The following is a 23966-nucleotide window of genomic DNA, read 5'->3' on the forward strand; positions in this document are numbered from 1 at the left end:
GAGTAGGTCTATTTTTAGTTCTTTGAGGAATCTTCATACTGTTTCTCATAATGGCTGCCCCAAACTACATTCCTACCAACAGTGTAGGAGGGCTCCCTTTTCTTCACACCATCTGCAGTATTTATTGTTTGTAGACTTTTGAATGATGGCCATTCTGACTGGTGTGAGGTGATACCTCATTGTAGTTTTGATTTGTATTTCTCTGATAGTTAATGATGTTGAGCATTTTTTCATGTGCCTATTGGCCATTTGTATGTCTTCATTGGAGAATTGATCATTTAGGTGTTCTGCCCAGTTTTGGATTGGGTTGTTTCTTTTTTTGTTATTAAGTTGTATGAGCTATTTATATATTCTGGAAATTCCTCCTTGGTCAGATTTACTCCTAAGCATTTTATTGTTTTGGATACAATTTTAAAAGGGATTTTTTCTTTACTCTCTTTTTCTGGTAATTTCATTGTTAGTGTGAAGAAATGCAACTGATTTCTGTATGTTAATCTTGTATCCTGCTACCTTGCCAAATTCTTTTATCAGCCCTAGTAGTTTTTGTGTGGAGCTTTTATGGTTTTCTAAATATAGTTTCATGTCATCTGCGTATAGTGACAGTTTTATCTCTTCTCTTCCAATTTGGATCCTTTTAATTTCTTTTTCTTGCCTGATTGCTGAGGCCAGGACTTCCAATACTATACTGAAGAGAGGTGGTGAGAGTGGGCATCCTTGTCTTGTTCCAGATTTTAGTGGGAAGGCTTTCAGCTTTTCACTGTTGAGTATTATGCTGTCTGTGGGTTTGTCATAAATAGCTTTTATTATGTTGAGATATGTTCCCTTTATACCCATCTTGGTAAGAGTTTTTATCATAAATGGGTGTTGAATTTTATCGAATAGCATTGTTTTTCAATTTTCACAAAAAAATGCCATTAGGATTTTGATAGGGATTGTACTGAATATGTCAAAAATTTTAGGACCAACTCATAGCTAATGTAGAACTTATCTGCATCCTTCATTCAGTAATTTTTCTTCAAGCTTACTGCAAACATTTTGAGCTAATTCAGTTTGCCTGACTCCACTAGACTCTTGTCCAGAATATATTTTTATTGACCACATATAACCTTTCAGTTAAACATAACTTAAATAATTTTATTCCATATTTGTGTGTTTTATTTAGTGTATATTATTTAAATATGGGCCTTCCCCTCCAAAGAACCATTGTCTCATCTATTACAATATCTGGGCCCAGTGAAAACATTTTTGATAATTTTTAGTCAAAGCATTAATCAATGGTATTATTTTACAAGACTATTACCACTTTGTCATTTCATTATTTGCAAAGTGCAAATTTGATAATAATAATTTAAAATGATTTTGAGACATTATGGTACACGGCAGTGTGAAATTGTAAAAGGGGTCTTTTGACCAATATTTAGTCATAGATATTGGTTTCACTAGACTTACCTAAATCAGAAGAGCAAGGAATTTTTTAATTTCTTCAGAAGAAGTAGATTTCCACCTCTTTATTTGACTATATTCCATATTTAGATGTTGAAGTAATTTTTGTTCCACATATCTGTTTGTCTCCTTTACCTGAAGTTTATTATTTTGTGATCTAAAAATAGCTAAGACTTCACCTGGGCTGATATCATGAGGTAATTCTGTCAGAAGTCCACTTTTTCCTGTGAATATAAATGACTTCTGTTTGCAAGTAAACTCTTTCCACTGCATACTGTCCAGCACACCATCATTCATCATCATCTATTTCTTCATTTTCTTCTACACCTAATTGTTCTAAGACCTCATAAGCGTTTTCAACTTCAGCATCATCTTTCTCCTCATTTTCTGAGCTTGACTTTGACAGAATTTTATTTATAAATCTTCTTCAAACTTGGATCACTTTATTGTCACTACTAGTGTCACTTTCAGCTGTACTTTTACATTGACACATTGTAAAGATACAAAAAATCACAGAATGATATTTGAAAGATGCATTGACTTTGAGACACAGAATAAAACTGCCTAGCTGAGTTGAACAGAGCAGGTGAAGGAAGAGTACCACTCTAAAAAACTGCTTTGTCTATTGAGTCTACTAATTGGATCATATATCACTCTCGAGCTAACGAATATCAAAGTAATGCAACTTCATCCCAGACTGTTTCATTCCCTGAATGCAGAATAATGACATTCCAAGAAGAAATAAAACTGTAAAGAGGTTGATAATTGAAAATAAGAAAATTAAAAAAAAATTCAATTATATTGGAAAAACAGATTAATTATAAGCACATATAGTGTTAGTGAGTCACACTTCAGTGAAGTGTGAATTTGGGCCCTGCAGGAAACACACTTGATCCACAGTGGGCAATCAATGTGTTAAGTATGATGTTAGTTGTAGACTTTTCATATATGGCCTTTATTATGTTGCAGTAATTTCCCTCTGTTCCTAGTTTGCTGAGTGTTTTTATTATGAAATGCTACCTTGTCAAATGTTTTTTGTATAACTATTGAGATGATCATGTGATACTTTTCCCTTCTTTCTGTTAATATGGTATGTCACCATTGATTGATTTTCATATATTGAACCATGCTTGCCTCCCATGGATAAATTCTGGTTGGTTATGGTGTACGATTCTTTTAATGTGCTGACAAATTTGGTTTTCTAGTACTTGGTTGAGGATTATTGCATCTGTATTCATGAGGCTATTTGCCTGATGATTTTCATTATTTTTGTTCTTCTTATAGTGTCTTTGTGTCTGGCTTTGGCATCAGGGTAATGTTGACTTCATAAAATGAGTTGGAAGTGTTCCTTTGTCTTCAGAGTTGGGAAGAGTTTGAGAAAGATTGATGTTACTTTTTCTTTAAATATTTGGTAGAATTCTCCGATGAAGGCATCTGGTACTAGTCTTTTCTTTGTTGGGAGGTTTTTGATTACTGATTCAGTCTCCTTATTTAGTTATAAGTTTGTTCAGATTTTCTCTTTCATTATGATTCAGCCTTGGTTGATTATATGTTTCTAGGAATTAACCCATTTCTTCTAGGTTATTCTGTTTTTTGGCTTATAATTGTTTATAGTAATCTCTGTGATTCTTTTATTTCTGTGGCATCAGTTGTAATATCTGCTTTTTCATTTCTGATTTTATTTGGATCTCTCTCTGATTTAGGCTAAAGTTTCATCAGTTTTGTTGATCTTTTCAAACATTAGCTTTTAGTTTCATTGATTTTTTTTCCTGTTGTTTTCTTATTGTATTTAAATTATTTCTGCTTTAATCTTTTTAATCCCTCCCTTTTGCTAACTTTGGGCTTAGTTTGTTTCTCTTTTTCTAGTTACTTGAGGTATAAAGTTCAGCCGTTTCTACTTTTTTAATATAGACATTTACTGCTATAAATTTTCCTCTTGGTACTGCTTTTTCTGCATTCCATAAATTTGGTATGTTGTATTTCTGTTTTCATTTGTCTCAAGATAGTTTCTAATTTCTCTTTTGATTTCTTCTTTGACCCGTTGGTTGTTCAAGCATAAGTTGTTTAATTTCCACGTTTGTGAATTTTCCAGGATACATGACATGTTAGGTCACAAACAGGTCTTAACAAATTTAAGAAAATTGAAATCATACCAAGCATGTTTTCAGCCACAATATACTGAAATGAAAATCAATAGCACTTTCCTTCTTAAATTTAAGACTTGTTTGTGACCTAACATGTTACCTATGCTAGAGCATGATCCTTGTGTGCTTGAGAAGAACATGTATTCTGGTGCTGTTGGGTGTTGTTTTGTATATGTATCTCTTAGGTCCATTTTGTCTACAGTATTGTTCAAGTCCTTATTTATCTTCTCTCTGGAAGTTTTATCCATTATTGAAATCCTCTGCTATTACTGTGTTGTACATTTCTCCCCTCAGATTTTCCATCGTTTGCTTTATATATTGGGTTTTTTGATGTTGGGTACATATATGTATATAATTAGTACATCTTCTGGTGAGTTGACTCTTTTATTATTATATAATATTTTTCTCTCTCTCATGACATTTTTTTCTGAGTTATTTTTAAACAAGTATAGTTGATCTACAATATTATATTAGTTTCAGGTGTACAGCATAGTGATTCAGTATTTCTGCAGATTATATTCCACTACTGATTATTATAAGATTTTGGGTATAATTCCCTGTACTATACAGTAGAACCTTGTTGCTTGTCTATTTTATTGTATAGTAGTTTGTATCTGCTAATCCCATACGCCTAATTTGTCCCTCCCCGACTCCCTCGCCCCTTTTGTAACCATAAATTTATCTTCTATGTCTGTGGGTCTGTTCGTGTTTTGTATTCGTTTCTTAGATTCCACATATAAGTGATATCACATAGTATTTGCCGTTTTCATCGGACTTCACTAAACATAATATTCTCTAGGTCCATCCATGTTGCTGCAAATGGCAATATTTCATACCTTTTTATGGCTGAGTAATATTCCAGTGTGTGTACACACACACACACACACGCACAGCATATATATATCTCACATCTTAATTCAATCATCTGTTGATGGTCTTGTGACATCTTTGGACTTAATCTATTTAGTCTGATATAAGTATGACCATGCTGGTCTCTTTTGGTTACTGTTTGCATAGAGTATTTTTTTCTCCACCTTTCACTTTGAGCCTATGAATCTAAAGTTTCTTGTAGACATTTTTTTTTAAACACATTTAGCAAGTCTCTGTCTTTTGACTGGCACGTTTTATCCATTTACATTTATAGTAATTACTGATAGGGAAGGGCTTACTATTGCCATTTGTCAGTTATTTCCTTTCTGTCTGCTAGTTTGTTTGTTTGTTTGTTTTTTGTCTTTTTTCCTCTCGCTGTCTCCCTTTGTTTTTTTTTTATTATTTTTGTTGTGTTATGCTTTGAATCTTTTCACACTTTCTTTTGTGTATCTTCTATAGGTGTTTTCTTTACAGTTACCATGGGATTTACAGAAGGCATCTTACAGTTATAACAATCTGTTTTATTGTATAGTTCAATCATATACAAAAACTCTACTCTTCTACTCTCTCTTCTTTTTAAGTTACTGATGTCACAGGTTGCATCTTCTCATATTATGTATCCATTAACATATTTTATAGGTTACTTTTTTTTATACTTTTGTCTTTTAACGCCTGTGCCAGATTAAGTGATTTAATAAGCATCACTATTAAAGTATTTTGTTGCTCTCTAGTGTCCTCTTGTTGCAACTTGAAGTACTCTCTTTAGCATTTCTTACAAGGCAGGCCAGTTGTTGATGAACTCTTTCAGCTTTTGTTTATCTGGGAAAGTCTTTATTCCACTCTAATGTTTGAATGACAGTTTTCCTGGACATAGTATTCTTGTTTGGCAGTTTTGTTCTTTCAGCACTTTGAATATATCATCCTACTTTATTCTGGTGTGAAAGATTTCTGTTGAGAAATATTAGCTGACAGTTTTGTGGGGGCTCCCTGTATGTGACAAGCTTTTCTCTTGCTGTTTTCAAATTTCTCTTTGTCCTTTAAATTGACAAGTTGTTTGTTTGTTTGTTTGTTTGTTTGTTTGTTTGTTTTAATGTGTTTTGATGTGGGCTTCTTAGGATTTATCCTTTTTGGAATCATTTGTGTTCTGTGAATCTGCATGTCTTTTCTTTCCCAGACATGGAAGGTGTTCAACCATTATTTCTGCAAATATGCTTTCTCTTCCCCTTTCTTTCTCTTTTCCTTTGTGACTCCTGTAATGCATATATTTGTCCTTTAATGGTGTCCCATAAGGCCTTTATATTTTCTTCACTCTTTTTTTTTTTTTTAATCCTTTTGTCTCCTCTGGATAATTTCAAATGATATGTCTTTAAGTTTACAGATTCTTTATTCTCGTTGATCAAGTCTGTTGTTGAGCCCCTTTAGTGAAATTTTCATTTATTATATTCTTCAGCTCCAAAATTTATGTTTGGTTCTTTTTTTGATAGTTTCTAACTCTCTGTGTTGATACTTAAAATGAATGTATATTTTTAAAACCATCAAAACCTATTTACTGACATTGGAAAGATAGTTCTATTTATTTTTACAATAGTAATTAGTCAGAATTGACCATGCTTATTGATCATATGGATTTTCAGTAATAGTGCTAAGTCATTCTTGTTGTATTAGTAGGGTGTTAATACGCCTTTACTTCTTGGTATAGTGATGAATATATTTATTATCATAAGAGAAAGAACTTAGTGCCATATCACGCTTTTTAAAATCATAAAATTATTTCAGATTTTTATCTGTTTTAAGAAAACTAAAATGCAACCCTATATTAAATTTTAACTGCTATTATGTAGCATGTGGCTGTGTAGTTAACAGCATATCTTTGAAGTTGATGTATTTCTTTTTGTTGATAGAATATTTGGAATATGGTGGAAGTTCATGGATATTCTGATCCACTTGAATCATTTTTTCATTAGTTGACTTGGAGTGAAGTCCCTTGCTCATTTCAAGGATGGTGATCAGAAATGCTGCACTTTAATTCTGTTTTAGTTTGGAGAATATGACTACAGAACTATTTTAAAACTTTCTTATAGAAATACATGATACAATTTCTAGGGATCACGTTTTGTAAACTTATAATTTACTGGAAATGCAGACTTCTGCCAAAGTATGGTAGAGTGGAAGCAGTCATATTCTGTTTGAAAACAAATACAGTTAAAATAGTTAACAAACATATTGTAAATAAAATTTGGTTAAAGTTGAATTGTAAACCACAGATTATTATTGTACAATATGTACCTTTCTCTTGCTTCTCCTAACTGTTCTAGTTTTTTCTTTGTTCTAGATTATGCTTATTTTGTTATTATGAATTGTATGATAGTTGCAGAATCATGTCATGGACCTTCTCTGTGTTCACTGTTGGTTTGTTGATGTGCATCACTATGGAAGGCATACTCAGAGTTATTTGGGATTGTTGGAAGTATTCCACCCCTCCCCCCCTCCCACACAGTTTTTTCACTGCTTCTGATTGATTAAGTTCAGTTAGTTTTATCACAGTGTCACTTGAGTCCCTCCTTTATTTTGATCCCCTCTGTTACAGTTTAGGAATTAATTTCTTTCATGAGTTATTGAAATAATTCCTCCATCCACTTTCCATTCTTTCAGTTTTATTCTTCCTCTAGTCTGTATTTTACACAATTTCCCTATAGTGATCTTTCTAGAATGCAAATCTCCTCATATTCTTCAGTGGTTCCTTATTTGCTGTATTCTATTTGATTTGCCCTTTCTTGTTTTAGTTTTCTAGAAAGCTCATACCTATCTTTCCATACCATACATAAACATCTGTTTTATGAAGCCTTTTCTAACCTCCATGGACATAGTTAATTTAATTCATCTGCTATGATCCCATAAAATGTTGTATATACTTTCAAAATGGATTTTAAAACATCTTACTGTTTCTTTGTGTTTCAGTTTTCTTTCATGAATGTTAACTTCTCAAACTCAGAGACAAGGTCTTATTCTTCTTTAAATTCTTTTTCCAGGCACATGTTTGACACAGAGTAGTACCAGTTGAGAAAATTAATGGCTCAGTAAATGAGCATATGTATATGTTTGTATATATATTAATTTATCTACCATAGGAAACTTAAAAAAAATACACATTAAATTTTATGTGACATGAAATATAATTGTTAAATAGTTTATATATATTGACCATCTTACTGGACTGGATAAATACTAATTTTTCTGTATACATATAAATATTAAAATGCAAAGAGATGCTAAATAAAATATACCACTTTCCAAGTTATTACTAGGAAGACTCAGTAAAAGTAAGTCTAAAGATAGCCAAGAACTTTATATCAGAGTGACACCTAGTGGTAGTTGTATTGGTCTGTTAATGTTTTTAGTGTCCTGTTTATTACTGCAGTTTCATTTTATTACAAAGTCCTTCTGAGTTTTCTTATTTTGAATAAATTTAAATAATTATTTTAAAGCATTGATTTTTCTATAAAATACTATCTGGTGTGAAGGAATGTCATCTTGAGGTTAAGAATTACTATGTATTATTATGTCTGTAAGGGCTAGCAGGGAGATTTAACCTAACAATAATGTATTTATTTGTTCAATAAATTTGTTGAACCTGTGCTGTCAGCAAACCTGCTGTTTTTTGCTAGGCCTACTCAACATAGCCTTAGGTCCATTTCTGGAATGTAGCAGAAAAATAGGTCTGTTGCTGGTTGAACCATTTGCCTTTTTTTTTTTTTTCTTCACTGTTTTTAATCTACTTTCTTAAAACTACTTTTATTATAGTGGATACCATTTTAGTTTAAAAGAATCAGATTGAGTATGGAAAGAGTTGAAACATTGAGCAAGTGCATTTTGAGCCTGAAAAAGTTGTTTGGGATATTCCAAACCAGTTTTTGTCTTGAATCTATATACTTGGTTTCTGGACTTGACTCTTGCAACTCAGATTAACTATGTTATTTTTTAGCACATGTCTTAACTCAGCCTTAATTATGCCTCAGCCACTCTTTATGAATAATAAGCACTATTTAAGTGTTTTGTTGTTGTTATTAGTACATGTGAAAAGAAGGGAATGTATAAGTCAACCCACATAGTTCATATCTGTGTAGCTCAAGGGTCAGCTATACTCAGAGAGCTCTTGCCTCACTAATGGCAAGATTAACTCTAGATTAAATACTGCTAAGGTGTACCAGTACCTTAAAAGCAAGGCACAAAAGTGTTGAACTATTTCTAGATAACTGCCTCCTGGAACCAAGCTCAGTTATACTTACAGGAATAAAAAAATACTCAGCACTGAATCAAAGTAAAATTCACAATGTTTGACATCCAATAAAAATTGCCAAACATACAAAGAAACACAAAAACCTGACCCATAACGAGAGAAATCAATCAAGAACAACCCAGAATTGACATAGGTGTTATAATTAGCAGATTAGGACATTAAAACAGTTATTATAGCTGTAATACTTATATTCAAAAAGAGAGAAGAAAAATTTAGAATCATAAGTAATTGAAAATGTAAAAATAACTGAAATCAAATGTCTAGATGTAAAGTCCTTGACATCTGAGATGAAAAACATACCAGATAGAATTAACAGAAGATTAGACATTGAAGGAGAAAAGATTAGTGAGCTTGAAGACATCACAATAGAAACCACTTTGGAAGAGCTTGGCTGTTTCATACAGAGTTAAAAATACACTGGTCATTCCTTTCAGGTATTTACCCAAGAGAAATGAAATATGTCTATCAAAGGCATGTACATTATTATTCATAGAAATTTTTTTGTAAAAGCCTCAAAATGTAGAAAACTCCAACTGTCCATAAACCAGTGGATGGAGAAACAAATTGCTGTATATCCATATAATGAAATACTACTTAGTTAAAAAAATGGATTATTGTTACACACAACACTGTGGAAGAATCTCAATTTCTGTTGAGTGAAAGAAGCCAGATTTTGAAAGTACATTCTGAAATTCCTTTTGTCTAAAATTCTGTATAACTGAAACCAATTCATAGTCACAGAAATCAAATCAGTGGTTCCCTGGGAATGTGGTGGGTATAGCATGGAGGAATTACTAGAGGGCATAAGAAGACTTTTAGGAGGTGATGAATGAATTCATAATCTTGGTTATGATGGTGGTTTCACTGTTTGGAATACTTGTTAAAATTTATCAAATTATAGATTGTAAATGTGTGCAGTTTGTTTTATATCAATCATAATAAAGCTGTTAGGAATTATTTTTGAAAAGAGCAAATCAAATGCTAAATAAGTATGAAAGAAAAAAACATTACACACACACAAACACACAAATCAATAAAGCAAAAAATGGATAAATAGTATTGAAAAATTAACAAAATGAACAAAACCTAAAGTTGTTTTTTGAGATCAATAAAATTGAGACTTCTCTTGCTATAGTGAATAAGAACAAAAGAAGGAAAACACAAGTTAATCATATTGAAAATGAAAGGTACTTACAGACGTTAAATGGATTATAAAGTGACATTAACAACAAATTTATGCCAGTAAATTTAAAAGCTACGTGAAACATTAAAAAGCTAGAAAAATTATTTTAAAGGTATAAGTTACCACAGCTGAGAGAAGAAAAAATTAAAAAAAAAACCAAATAGCTCTGAATCTAATATATAAATTTAATTAACAATCAAAACTTTCTCACAAAAAAAAAAACCCAAGCCCGTATGGTTTCACTGGTAAAGTCTATCTGATATTTAAGGAAGAAATATTAGCAATCATTCAGAAGTAGAGAAAGAGGAAATATTTCTTAATTTACTTTACATAACCAGCATTAACCCTGATGCTAAACCAAAGACATTACAGAAAAATGAAACTACTACAGACTGGTATTTCTTACGGCCATAGAAGCAGAAATCCTTTACAAAATATTTGTAAATTGAATTCATTCAATATAATAAATTATATAATATACCTCATGATCAAGTGGGCTTTAACCAGCAATACAGGGCTTGTTTAACAGTTTATATATAGTCCATTATTTTAATTCACTATATTAGTACAATGAATGAGAAGAATTCATTGATCATTTTAATAGATGAAGGAAAAAGCATTTGACAAAATTTAACATCTAATTTAAAAAAAAATTAAGCTCACAGCAAAGTAAGAATAGAAGGAAACCATGTCAAGCTGGTAGAACACATTGCTGAAGAACATAAAACTAATATAATTTAGTATTTCCCTCCTAATTTTGAGAGCAGTGCAGGATCCATTCATAATATGTCAATTCAGCACTTTTCAGTAGATACATAAATAGCCAATATGCACACAAAAAGATGCCAGCGTCATTAGTTATTATTAATCACCAGGGAATACAAATTGAAACCACAATGAGAAACTACTTCACACTCACTGGAATGGCTAAAATTAAAAAGAAAAATTCTAATCGTTAGTAGTGATATGGAGCAACTGGAACTTCAGTGGAATGCATAATGATACAATCACTTTGAAAAACAGTTTGGCAGTTTTTATAAAGTTAATCATACATTTTACCATCTACCAACTCCATTCTTAGGTTTTTTTGTTTTGTTTTGTTTTGTTTTGTTTTGTTTTGAGTTTCCACATATAAGAGATATACCATATTTGTCCTCCTCTGTCTGACTTCTTTCACTTAGTGTAATGCCCTCGGGGCCCATCCATGTTGTTGCAAATGGCAGTATTTCCTTCTTTTAATGGCTGGATAATATTCCATTGTGTGTGTGTTCGTGTGCAGGTGCATGTGTATTTATATCTACTGTACCTTGTTTTATCCATTCTTTTGTCTGTGGACACAGGTTGTTTCCACATTTTAGCTATTGTGAATAATCCTGCTGTGAACATGGGGGTACAGATATCTCTTTGATACAGTGTTTTCATTTCCTTCAGTTGTATTCCCAGAAGTAGATTTGCTGGATCACATGATAGTTCTATTTTTAATTTTTTGAGGGACCTCCATACTTTTTCTTGAGTGGCTGTACCAGTTTACAATCCTACCAGGGTTCCTTTTTCTCCATATCCTCGCTGGCAATTGTTATCTCTTGTCATTTTGATGATAACCATCCTAACAGGCATGAGGTGCTACCTCACTGTGATTTTTGGTTTGCATTTCCCTAATGATTAGTGATATTGAGCATCTTTTCATGTAGCTATTGGTCATTTTTGTATTTTCTTTGGAAAAATGCCTAATCAAGTCGTTTGTTGATTTTTAGTTGGATTATTTGGGGAGTCTTTTTGCTCTTGAGTTATATGAATTCTTTATGTATTTTGGATATTAAACTCTTGTCAGATACATGGTTTGCAAAGTCAGTGGACTGTTCTTGATGACATCTGCATATCCTCACAATTTTCCAAGTAATATTCGGAGGTACTGTAGTGACAATGCCATCTTGTGTTAAGATCTTTGGAATCAGGTGGACCAAGATATGAAAACTTGCTCTGAAACTTGCTGCATTCTAGTTCTTCACTGTCCTAAATAATTTTGGATATCCTTGAAACAACAACTACTATTTATTGAGAACCTATACTGGCTGGATACTATGCTGAACACTGATGTGTATGTTACCTTAATTAATACAACTTAAAATTACCAGTATTTTTTGAGTCCCTTATATGTATTGGACACATACTAATACAAAGTATTTTCCATTTCATGTCATTTAATACAGCAACTCAATGAAGTGTTGGTACTATAGTTACCATTCCCACTTTACAGAAGAAGAAATTGAGACCAACAGAATATTATTTTGCATATGAGGAACTCAGATTGCTGCCATGGCTCTGGGTTTGTTTTCTATTATTTTCTACCTGTGGAACAAAACATTTTTTTGTTTTATATGCTGCCCAAGCTTGCTGCAAAGAAAATTATGGCTTTAACTTAAAATCTCTTCTTGATTTTCCTCTAAGAAGCTTCTTTCATGTTATGAATGCTAAGAGTGTCTCCAAGAGTCTGAGCAGGAGGTGTCAGGTGAAGATAGATTTCTAAGAGGAAAGCACTGGGGAGACTTGTAAGAGCATAAGGCCAGTTTCAGATAGATGCAGTCAGGAAATAGCAACCTTAGCCACAAATGAAAAGGGAATGTTTATATGTATTTGGTATAAGAGGTGTGGCCCACTGTTCTCCCATTTTCATAAACAGAACAGTCCTTTGTCTGCAGTGATATTTTTGAAGTCCAAAGTTGATAAATTTTTTGTGCTTCTAAAATATAATGTTGACTCAGAATTCTCTTTAGGATGTTTAGTCACTATTCAAAGTTCCCAGATAGGAATTTTCTTTAGGAAAGTTAAAAAAAAAAAGTCACTATGGCCATGAAAGGTTTGATTGTAGCATTGCCTATTAGGCAGCTGTGCTTCCATAGAACTTGTGTAGCGTAAGCTCCATCCTCTCTCTTTTGCTTTATCAGCATGGAATTATGTTTCTTCTTTTGATATATAGTATAATCATTTTCTGCAATGTTCAATCATTTACTCATTATAAATGGAATTGAATTATGTATTAATCTAAAATTATAGACCAACACCATCCTAATGAAAACAGATATGAGATATTTATACATTCTAATTCAATGATCTGTGTAACATACTGTAGTACCAGAAATTAGCTGATTAATCTATAAGTAGACTTGATTCTTGAAAGGCAGTTTGTGGAGTACTGGGAAAATTGTGATTCCTCATTGTTTCTCATTAGCATAATTTTTATTTTTCCCTTTTTGTCTTTTGTCGTCATTGAATAGGATAGCCTTGTCTTTGATTTGGCTCCCCTTCACGACTCAGCTATACTTCAACTTCAAGCCTGGTTTAAATCCAGCTGTATTTCAAGCTGGGTTTAACTCTCATCTGTCTCACAAAGGCTTATCTCTGCCTATTTGACCCAACATAATTTATTTTTCTGAAATTCTGTTACTTTTCTCTCTAACACAGTTTAAATTGTCTTGTGGATTATATACATTGGCGTTACTTTTTTGAACTGCTCTCATGGTTGCTATCTCCTTTCATCCTTGGACCCTAGATAGAGGTCAATAAAAAGGCAATATTATCCCCCATTTTATAGATGTAAAAACTAAGAATAGATGGGTTATTTGGTTTCTTCAAGGTAAGACTTCAGCCCAAATCTTCATTCCACAATCTGGTTTTCCTATACTATAATTCAAGTTTTATACTTTACTGACTACTACTCCCACATCCTGAGCTCATATTGATATTGCCAGCTGATTGGTTTAAAATAGACTGTTTCTATTCAAACCTCCAATCACTGATATCTATTTCTTTTTAAAAAGCTACTTACTTAATTGTGGAGTCTTTTATAATAATGTTTAAACTTGAGTTCTTCAAAGGAGCAAGGTATTGTATGATCAAGATTTGAAGTGTGGACTACTGAAATTTTTCATATTCATTCATCAGACAAATGTCATTGACTTGGACCATATGCCTAATATTAATGCTAGCTTTGGATATGAACAAATATTGATTACATTATTTTGTTAGTAATATCTGGTCTCTTCTTATTTGTACAGGAGAAATTAAACAGATTCTAGAAAACGAACTTCAGATACCTGTGTCTAAAATGCTGTTAAAAGGCTGGAAGACCGGAGATGTGGAAGACAGTGTGAGTTTCATAACTACCTAGAAATAAAAGAAAATTACATTATGCAACTGACTAAATGATGTGTAAAATTGGTTTTTATTAATGTTGTTACATATGGCAAATGTTGATTTGATAATAGTAGCTTAATTTAAGGAATCAGCAATGTTTTTCAAGCTAAAACATTTTCATAGTAAACCAGAAACAGTTCTAAAAGACTTAAGTATATCAGTGAAAACACTATATGACATGTTTTTCCTATTTCTAACCATTTTATAGGAGTTAATTTGGCGTTCTTTTTTGAGAACTTTTACCTTTTTCTCAAATCCCATATAATGTCAGTAAGTACCTTGGAATAATAATTTACTAAACAATTACTTATTGGCCTGAAAGAAGTCATACACAGTATATACATTTATGCTAAGTATTAATTATGGAATAAAGAAAATAGTAGGAGATCTTTTAACTTGGAAAATTTAAATGGAAAGAATATTTCTTTGTTTATTTGGATAGGGGCAGGCGCACAGTAGGGTACTACACCCTATTTAGAAAATTGTCAAAAGATGAAAAGTCAAACTACAATGTTGACAGTTTTCCAAGAACTATAGGGGAAAAGTTAATAATCACAATCAATAGTCATTTTTTGTTTGCTATTTTTTTCTTTTCCAGACGGTCTTAAAATCACTACATTTGCCAAAAAACAACAGTCTTTATGTCCTTACACCAGACTTGCCACCACCTTCATCATCTAGTCATGCTGGGTAAGGTGTTTACTTTTCCTAGGAATCTGAAATGAAAAGTTTGATTGTTAAGTTGCTTCAGGCTGTATATAAGTATCAAAATCAAATCAAATCAAATCAAATCAAAATCTTGCTGAAGCTTTAACTTACCAACAGCTGTTGACTGTATAAACTTTCAAAATACTTGGTTTGGATAGTTTGTTTAATTTTAGCGATGGAATCCTTTTGCAGAGAAAAGCTTTAGCAAAACTCTATTATGTAAAAAATAGTCAATAATGGCACTTCTCTGTTTGAAGGGGAGGAACTGGAGTTGGAGGGAAGAGAATGAGTTACTGGAGCTCTAAGTTCTCCCATGGCTAAAGAAGGCATATCTTTGAGAAAAATTCATTGGGCTCTGCAGAATACAGCTTGAAAAATGCTGATAGAAAACTTTTATTAAGATTTTCTCTCTATTTGGAACAGAGGGTCTTATTCTTTTCTCAGTTTTCACAGTGAAACTCATTACATTTATAGAACAATCAAATGATTTTAGTATTTAATTATATATTACATTATTATTGCTTGATGAAGCAACCTGATCTAAAGTGAATTATTATGCTAGGGATAGAGTAAAAATTTTTATGAGGATAGTATCATTCCAGAACTGTGTTTAAGTTATTCTTAGATTTTCAGTTTTTTGCCCTTCTTCTTCTTTTTTTTAATACAACTTGGTGTCCCTAAACTTTGAATATTGTCCGACTATTCCCCCACCACCTACCAAATACATTTTTTATTATTATGTAGTGGAAGGAAAAAAGTCCTGTTTTTTTTTTACTACACTACCCATAGAATGCTTCTGGTCACCAAATATAGGACACTCCCCCACCCCAACCCCCATCCCCAAACACACACACCAGGCAATTCTTCAACACCAGCTGGATGTTCTACAATTTAAATGTATTCTGATACTACCTACCTGGAGATAGCACTAGATTCTACAGGTTCAGGGCTCAATCCCACAAGACTCCACCCACGTCAGACCTAATTGCAAGTCTGCGTTGTTACTTGTGCTTCTGACTAACTGGCTATAAATTGGAGGTTCCCACAACCCCTTTCTTGGTTTGATAATTTGTGAAAATGGCTCACAAAACTCAGAAAAGTACTCCACTTACTATTACCTATTTATTATAAAGTACCTTTTAAAGGATATGAATGAACAGCCTCAGATGAAGAGATATATAGGATGAGATCTGAAAGGGTCCTGAGCACAGGAGTGCCTGTGATGTTTGGGCTGTGCAACCCTCCCAGCACATAGATGCATTCTTGTTTACCAACCTGGAAGCTGTCCAGAGCTCTTCAGCTAGGATTTTTTATAGAGGCCCACCACAAAGGCATGATTGATTAAATCATCAGCGGTTAGTAATTAGCTCAACCTCCAGTTCCTGTCTCCTCCCCAGAGGTGGTGGGGGTTGGGAGACTGAAAATTCCAGCTCTGTAATCCCCTGGTAGCCAGCCCCTAATCAGAGGAGTTTTCTAAATATCATCTCTTTAACAAACCCTATTGTGTTTGAAAGGGACTCCTCCCTTCTTTTACCTTTATCAATCTTATCATTTAGAAAATTTCAAGAATTTTAGAAGCTCTATGTGAGGAATAAGACCAAAGGTATATTTCTTAGCAGTCATACCACCATAGGTGGCTAGTAGCAAAAAGAAAAAGAAATTTGGCTTTACCAAAGTAGAAATCACTGAACTGAGAAAAGTTAAATCTAATATAAATGTATCTGATAGTCTGTTAGTGGTTTGTTTTAGGTTAAGAATTTAAAGATTTCTTGAGTTGCTCTTTATCTTCTATGTTCAGATCATATATTAATGGGAAGTTGAATGAGTGTACTATTACGAACAGCCAAGTAGTACTTGTAGTCTTCATGTTTCTAGTAATGTTGATATAAATATCAGATGACATTATAGATACGGGTCCTGTGGCTAGTCAGGCAGAACATTATTTTGTAGATTGGTTAACAGAGTGTAATCACTGTCATTCAGTATATAATCCACATAATTATAAGTAGATAAGAGATATCATTGGTTATAATCTATGACTTTCCAGTAGCATGATTAAATGGATTTATCAAAATATCTCCCTGGGCTAATAGAAGTGTTCTTCATTGCCTTGTGGCTGACCTTAGTTTGATTGCCAATTGCTCAGTCCCTAGGCAGGCAGGGACCTACAGTGCTTCTGAAATGCAGTGTTTATTGGAGAGTAAGTACTTTATGTAGCACTAAAGTAGTCTTCCCTAGTTGGCTTTATGGATTTTTACCAACTTATAATGATGCTTTTTCCTGTGTTGTAACAATAAGAAAGAAAAATTCAAAGCCAAATAAAAGACATAAAGCACAGCATATCTGGGTGGTGGAAGGAGGGGCAATTTGAGGCTCCTGCTAATGAAAAAGTTAAATTAATATACATTTTATTAAAATCTAACTCAAAAGCCAAGGTATATTTATGTGTATTAATCTAAGATATCTTTTTTTGGTGTGATGTGTATCTTAAATGCTGATTTCATTGGGAACAATTTGTAAAAACAAAATCCATACAGAACCTTAAAAGCTAATGGTAATAATTATTTTAACTTGTGGTATTCGTTTTGTGTTTTATCAAATACAAATAATTTTTTGACATCATAACTATACAGTGGAATCCAAAAGTAATTTCCTGTTGAGTTTTATCGCACATCATGTTGTCAAATATGGTAGACCAATAAAATTGCTCTTCACAGAACTCCATAATGAATCAAATTGATTTTTTTTGCCAAGTTTTGTTATAATTGGTGGATGCATAGAAATCTTACTTGTAATTTGTAACCTAATTTATAATCTAAAAAGGAGAAAATAAAAGGTTATTTTTATTCTTAGTGTTATATTTGAGAATTGGCAAATGAATACAAGAGCTCTGAAATTGGTAGAGGAAAATAGGAAAGTTTGTGTACATATTACCCTACCCGCATCCGTTTCGTCATCTCAGACTTAGGGTTTTTTAAAGGTATATTTTATTTAGGTGGTTAGCTTGATATTTAATTGGCTTTATTGTTTTATTTCTCTGACATGAGTTAGTGGATGTTGGAAGATGGAGGGGAGGTGGAAAATAAACTACCTGGTAGTTAATTGCAGTGCAGCACTATGACATGGTCCTGCTGCTGGATTCCACCATTCCAATTCCAATGCTTTGGCAAATATTAGGTTCTTTCTTTACAGAGTATCAGTCTTCTCTCAGTGGACTGGACAGCACTGGTGTTATAGTGTCACTCCTAAACAAAATTTATTGTAACCAAATCAGGAAAATAATATGATTATAGTCTATTTCTCCATAAAAAGATATCAAGGTCAAATAAGAAAAATCCTGGATCTCAGTCTCAGCTCGGCTAGAGCCTTAAATTTTTCATTTATAAAATAGGAAGGATTGTTTTTAGTTGCCACAGTATTTGTAAAAATTCAGTAAGCAGGAGTGGTACATTATATTTGAAAGCACAAATTACCAAACATAGTAATTAAAATCATTTATTTGTGCTAATAAATACCAGTAATAATCTTTTTCATTCAACTCTCACTTGATTCTTCTAACAATTCTGCAAGAATACAGGTTGACTTTGATACGTCTGTTTTGTAAATGAGGAAATTGAGGCGTTTAGAAGAGTTTTGTGAACTGTTCAAGGTCATGAGTAAATACTTCTGATACTGAAGTCTCCGTCTGACTATCTACTACAGCTTTCACATTCTTGACAGAAATATACAGTTTTATTCCAAAGATGCCTTCTTTTTTGGAAGCTGTTCCCTGGAAAGAGATTTTAAAAAGAAAAATCTTGTAGTTTGTCTCTGTATACTTTTTGAAGAGCTTTTATATACGTTATTTTATTTACTATAATTCTTCTCAAGAATATTAATGAAATTTCAGTGTGTGAATGAACTTTTAGTTATAGTATACTATTAATCTTTTAGTAAAACGTAGATATGCAATAATATTCTCTTAAGTTGTTTATTGATAAACCATTTCATTCTCAGGGTTTAGTGAGAGCTATATCTTATACCAAGTCCTATAAAATTTTTTTTTCTTAACTTAATTTTACTGCCACTAGGGGGTGCCTGGCAATTGAGTCTTATTTTGTATTTACAATTCTTTTTAAAGCCTAAGAGCAGCAAAATTACAATAGAAGTGTCCATAACAGAATTATATTTAAAATTATTTTAAAATAAATTGTGTTTTTCAGAAAACAAAATATCAGGCCTTTTGAAAATTTAAGAGCAAACTCTTTAAGAATAATCTTTATAAGAGTTGGAAAGAATTTAAAAACCTTTATAAATAAATCAATTTCACTAATTAATTGAAAGGTGATACAGCACAACTTCAGATTATACTGTAAACCACAGTAAAATTAGAAGGGAGGAAGGACTGTTAATTATTCCTGTTTCATACTACTATAGGAAAGATTCAATCCACAGAAGATTTATTGATTACCTACTAGATAAAAATAAGCTCTGTCCTCTAATAGCTTATAATTGACCCATTAAAGGTAAGGTATTGGGCTTTTTCTTAATTCATCTCTTTGTAGAAAATTTCCAGCACTCTTCTTTGGTGTTCTGTCTACCACCCAGTAAGCTCCTCTTTTCTTCATCTGCTCTATATAGGCTAATGTTCCCCAGAGTTCTGTTTTCAGCAGTCCCTCTTACTGTACCTTCTCTCAGACATCTACTCTCAAACCTTCAATTTCCAAATATGTATAGATGACAGATCTCTGTTTATAAACACATGTGTCCTAGTTGCCAGTGGAGCTTTTCACTGGTATGTGTCCCGTATGTAATTCAATGATGTGTCTAGAACTGAGACAGTCCTGAGAAATCTGTACTACTGCCTATGTTTTTGTCTTAAATGTACAATGGTATAAAATACTATAGTGTATTCCAAGTAGGATGATGATTATTTAAAAGGCCATTGAGTTTGACATATAAATAACTGATGAATTTATTGAGATCATTTTTGGTAGAAAAATGAGAAAAGCAGGTTGTAGTAGATTTTAAAGGATAAGTGAAAAATGAGGACTTGGAGTTACTCTTATATTCAGAAAATTCAAGTGTGAAGGGAAGGAGGAGTTTAGTGGGGAGTAAGGTCAAGAGACTGGAGAATTATTAGAAGTATGAGGAGAAAAAGACAGCAAATAGGACAAATTTGAAAAAGTGGAACCAAAAAGAGCTGGTTGCCAAAAAGGATGTGGCATTATCTTAGCTTGAGTGGCAACAACAAAATGTCATACACTGGGTGGCTTGAAAAACAGACATTTATTTCTCATAGTTCTTGATGGTGGACAGTCCAAAATCAAAGTTCTAGTGAAGTTTGCTTTCTGGTGAGAGCTCTCTTCCTGGCTTGCAGACAGCTACCTTCTCATTGTGTCCTCATGTGTCAGAAAGAGAAGGTCTGGGAGATAGTTAGGGAGAGAGAGAGAAAAAAAAGGGGGAAGCAGGGAGGGAGGGAGAGAAGGTGCTGTGCAAGCACAATCAAGTGCTAGAATGCCCTGGTCTCTCTTCCTTTTCTTATAAAGACACCAATCCTATTGGATTAGGGCCCCGTTCTTATGACTTCAGTTAATCTTAATTAACTTCTTGAAGACTGTCTCCAAATACAGTCATATTGGGGATTAGGGCTTCAACATAAGAATTCCTGTGATGGGGGATGCAGTTCAGTTCATAGCAGAGAGGTAGGTGGAGCCCAGGAATTTTGAAATGAAGTTAACTAGTAGGTTTAGAAATAGTAGAAAAGATAGAAGAATTGAAGATTGGAGCAAATGGAGAACATTTCTGGGTTTTGAGTTTCAGAGGTGTTTTAGTAATAGTTGATGACAAAGTGCAAATTATAGGTAATACTGAGGTAGAAGGTAGGTAATAGTTACAAGAATAAGGATGTTAAGTATGAAATTAAAGTATTTGGTAAATGACAATGACACAAAGTGATCATTTATGAAGACAGGCTTTATATATATATATAAATAAAATATTACTAAGTCTTCACAGTAAAATATAAATAGGTGTTATTACCTATATTTTGCAGATAGGGAATCTGAGTTGGATTAGGTGATGACAGAGAGAGTAGTTATTGGGAATTTGTTTAGGTTCTTATTTGAAAAAAGCTAGAGATACTGATTAAATTAGTCTATTAGGAAAAAACCCCACAAACTTAGGTATAAATGTCATAATTAAAGGGGATAAATGCTAAAGAAGAATAACCTGCATACTTCCAGAAGAAATAAGAATAGTCAATTATATGTTGTTTACCAGAGAACTATCCCTTAAAGAAATTACACAAAATAGAGAAAATAAAGGGTACAGAAAGTGGTATTTGAGATACTCCAGCCAAATATTAATTTTTAAAATGTGGTCTAGCAATACTAATATTACGTAAAATTGAATTTAAGGCAAATAATATTGAGGAACAGCTTATCAAGAAGATAATAACAATTGTGAACTTGTGGGCACAAATCAGCAAAAACCGATGGAATTACAGGGAGAAATAGTTCAACTACAATCATATACAAACATTTTTCAGAAACTAATGAATTACCACAAATGACAAATGCTGGAGAGGCTGTGGAGAAAGGGGAACCCTCCTACACTGCTGGTGGGAATGCAGTTTGGTGCAGCCACTGTGGAAAATAGTATGGAGATTCCTCAAAAGACTAGGAATAGACTTACCATATGACCCAGGAATCCTGCTTCTGGGCTTATATCCAGAAGGAACCCTACTTCAGGATGACACCTGCACCCCAATGTTCATAGCAGCACTATTTACAATAGCCAAGACATGGAGATAGCCTAAATGTCCATCAACGGATGACTAGATAAAGAAGTTTTGTGGTATATTTATACAATGGAATACTACTCAGCCATAAAAACCGATAACACAACGCCATTTGCAGCAACATGGATGCTCCTGGAGAATGTCATTCTAAGTGAAGTAAGCCAGAAAGAGAAAGAAAAATACCATATGAGATTGCTCATATGTGGAATCTAAAAAAAAATAAAATAAATACAAAACAGAAACAGACTCATAGACATAGAATTCAAACTTGTGGTTGCCAAGGGGGCAGAGGGTGGGAAGGGATAGACAGGATTTCAAAATTGTAGAATAGATAAACAAGATTATACTGTATAGCACAGGGAAATATACACAAGATCGTATGGTAGCTCACAGAGAAAAAAGTGTGACAATGAATATATATATGTTCATGTATAACTGAAAAATTGTGCTCTATACTGGAATTTGACATAACATCGTAAAATGATTATAAATCAATAAAACAGTTAAAAAAAAACTAATGAATTGAGTGATTCATCTTTATAGGCTATATAAGATTTGAATAACCAAATTAAGCCAAATAGAATACATACGAAAATTTATCATGTACTAGAACACAAAGCCAGTATCAAAGAATCACTGTCATACTAACCACATTTTTCTGACCATTATGCAATAAAATTAGAAGTGAAGTAATATAAAAAGATATCTCTGAGATACTCCATATATTTGGATACTATAAATAATTTACTTCAAAATAATTTATGGGTAAAAATGAAATCATAATAGCAACCACTAGCTATTTAGAAGTTAACATAAGAAAGAGTGCTAGATACTAAAATTTTGAATATAGCAAAAGTGCTACTTAGAGGGAAATTTATAATATTTAAAACATTAACTAGAAGACAAGAAAGATGGGGAGAAAACAATTACATTGTATATTTAACTTAAGAAAATAGAGAAATTGGAAATATATACAAGATCTTGTGGTAGCTCACAGCAAAAAAAATGTGACAATGAATATATGTATGTTCATGTATAACTGAAAAATTGTGCTCTACACTGGAATTTGACACAACATTGTAAAATGACTATAACTCAATAAAAAATGTTTTAAAAAATTAAGTTAAAAATTTTTTAAAAAGAAAAAATAGAGAAATAACAATAGAGTAAGTTTGAAGAAAATAGAAGGAAAGAAAGTAATTAATAATAGATGTAATTAACAAGTAATAACTGCTTGAAAAATCAAACCAAGAGAAAATGAGAGTAAGCACAAATTATTAGGTATGAAAAAGGGGACAACTACAGATTCAGAAGAGATTTTTTAATTAATAAAAATTATTAAGTAAATTAATACTAAACAAATTAATAAATTATTTTAAAACAAAAATAAATATACATGAATAGTAATAAACATATCTTTATGGCAATAAAATCTGAAACTTAGTTGAAATAGAGAATTTTGTATGAAATACCAAGTACTAAAATGAATACAAGAAATAGATAACCTGAAAAAAGTAATAACCATTAAAGAAATTGAATTTGTTGTCAAAATTTTCATATGCCACTCCTTCCCCCTCCCCCACTCCAGAGAATTTCCCTAAAGGAATCTTATCAAATCTCCATGGAATAGATTATTCCAGTCATACATAGACTCTTCCAGAAGGACTATCTTATTTTATAATGTTCATGTAATCTTGATACCAAAACTAGAAAAAGGTAATATAAGAAAAAGTTGTGTGTAAATCTCACTTACAACCATAATAAATTAATAAATAATGATAATAAAAATGAGTGGGTAAACTTTGCTTTGCCCTCTCTCAGCCTTACTATTTAATGACCTCTTCTTTCTCCTGTCCTTATTTCACCACCTTCAAATGACACCTCTTCATGAATTCAGATGGCCTAAGATGTAAATGAACCAAAAAACGTAACTTGATTATGTTTCTCCCCTGCTCAAACCCCTCCATTAGAATAAAATTCAAGTACCTTACTATGACGTATAGAGGACTTATATAATCTTGTTCCTGACTTTCTCTGTAACTTGTATCATTCTCCTTCTGGCTCTTATCTTGCCAGCCACACTGGCCTCCCTGCTCTTCTTTTTTCTAAGTGTGCTAACGCTTCAGGGCATTTGCACTTTGCTATTCTCCTTCCCGGAACAATCTTCCACCAGTTATCAACTTGGCTCACTCCTTTATTCAGGCCTCTACTCAAATGTACATCCTCAGAGAGGCTTCTCTTGATACTCCTGGCTAAAAAAACCCTTTGCCATACTCTCTCCCTTTATCTTGCATTATCACTACAATGCATTATGTTAGTAATATTAGTAATATATTCATATTCATA

The 23966-nt window shown here is 32.6% G+C and overlaps 1 protein-coding gene across 2 annotated transcripts in view; it reads left to right on the forward strand.

Annotated features, from left to right (window-relative positions):
* FAF1 (Fas associated factor 1) overlaps positions 1–23966 on the forward strand; it is a 376835-nt gene that overhangs the window by 119199 nt on the left and 233670 nt on the right. For both annotated transcript variants that reach the window (XM_045514318.2, XM_010951821.3), the window contains exons 5-6: positions 13993–14084; positions 14730–14821. In XM_045514318.2, coding sequence (XP_045370274.1) covers positions 13993–14084; positions 14730–14821 — 184 coding nt within the window. The remainder of the gene's footprint in view (positions 1–13992; positions 14085–14729; positions 14822–23966) is intronic.

The sequence above is a fragment of the Camelus bactrianus genome, chromosome 13 (assembly GCF_048773025.1).
Source record: "Camelus bactrianus isolate YW-2024 breed Bactrian camel chromosome 13, ASM4877302v1, whole genome shotgun sequence".
NCBI classification, from domain to species: Eukaryota; Metazoa; Chordata; class Mammalia; order Artiodactyla; family Camelidae; genus Camelus; species Camelus bactrianus.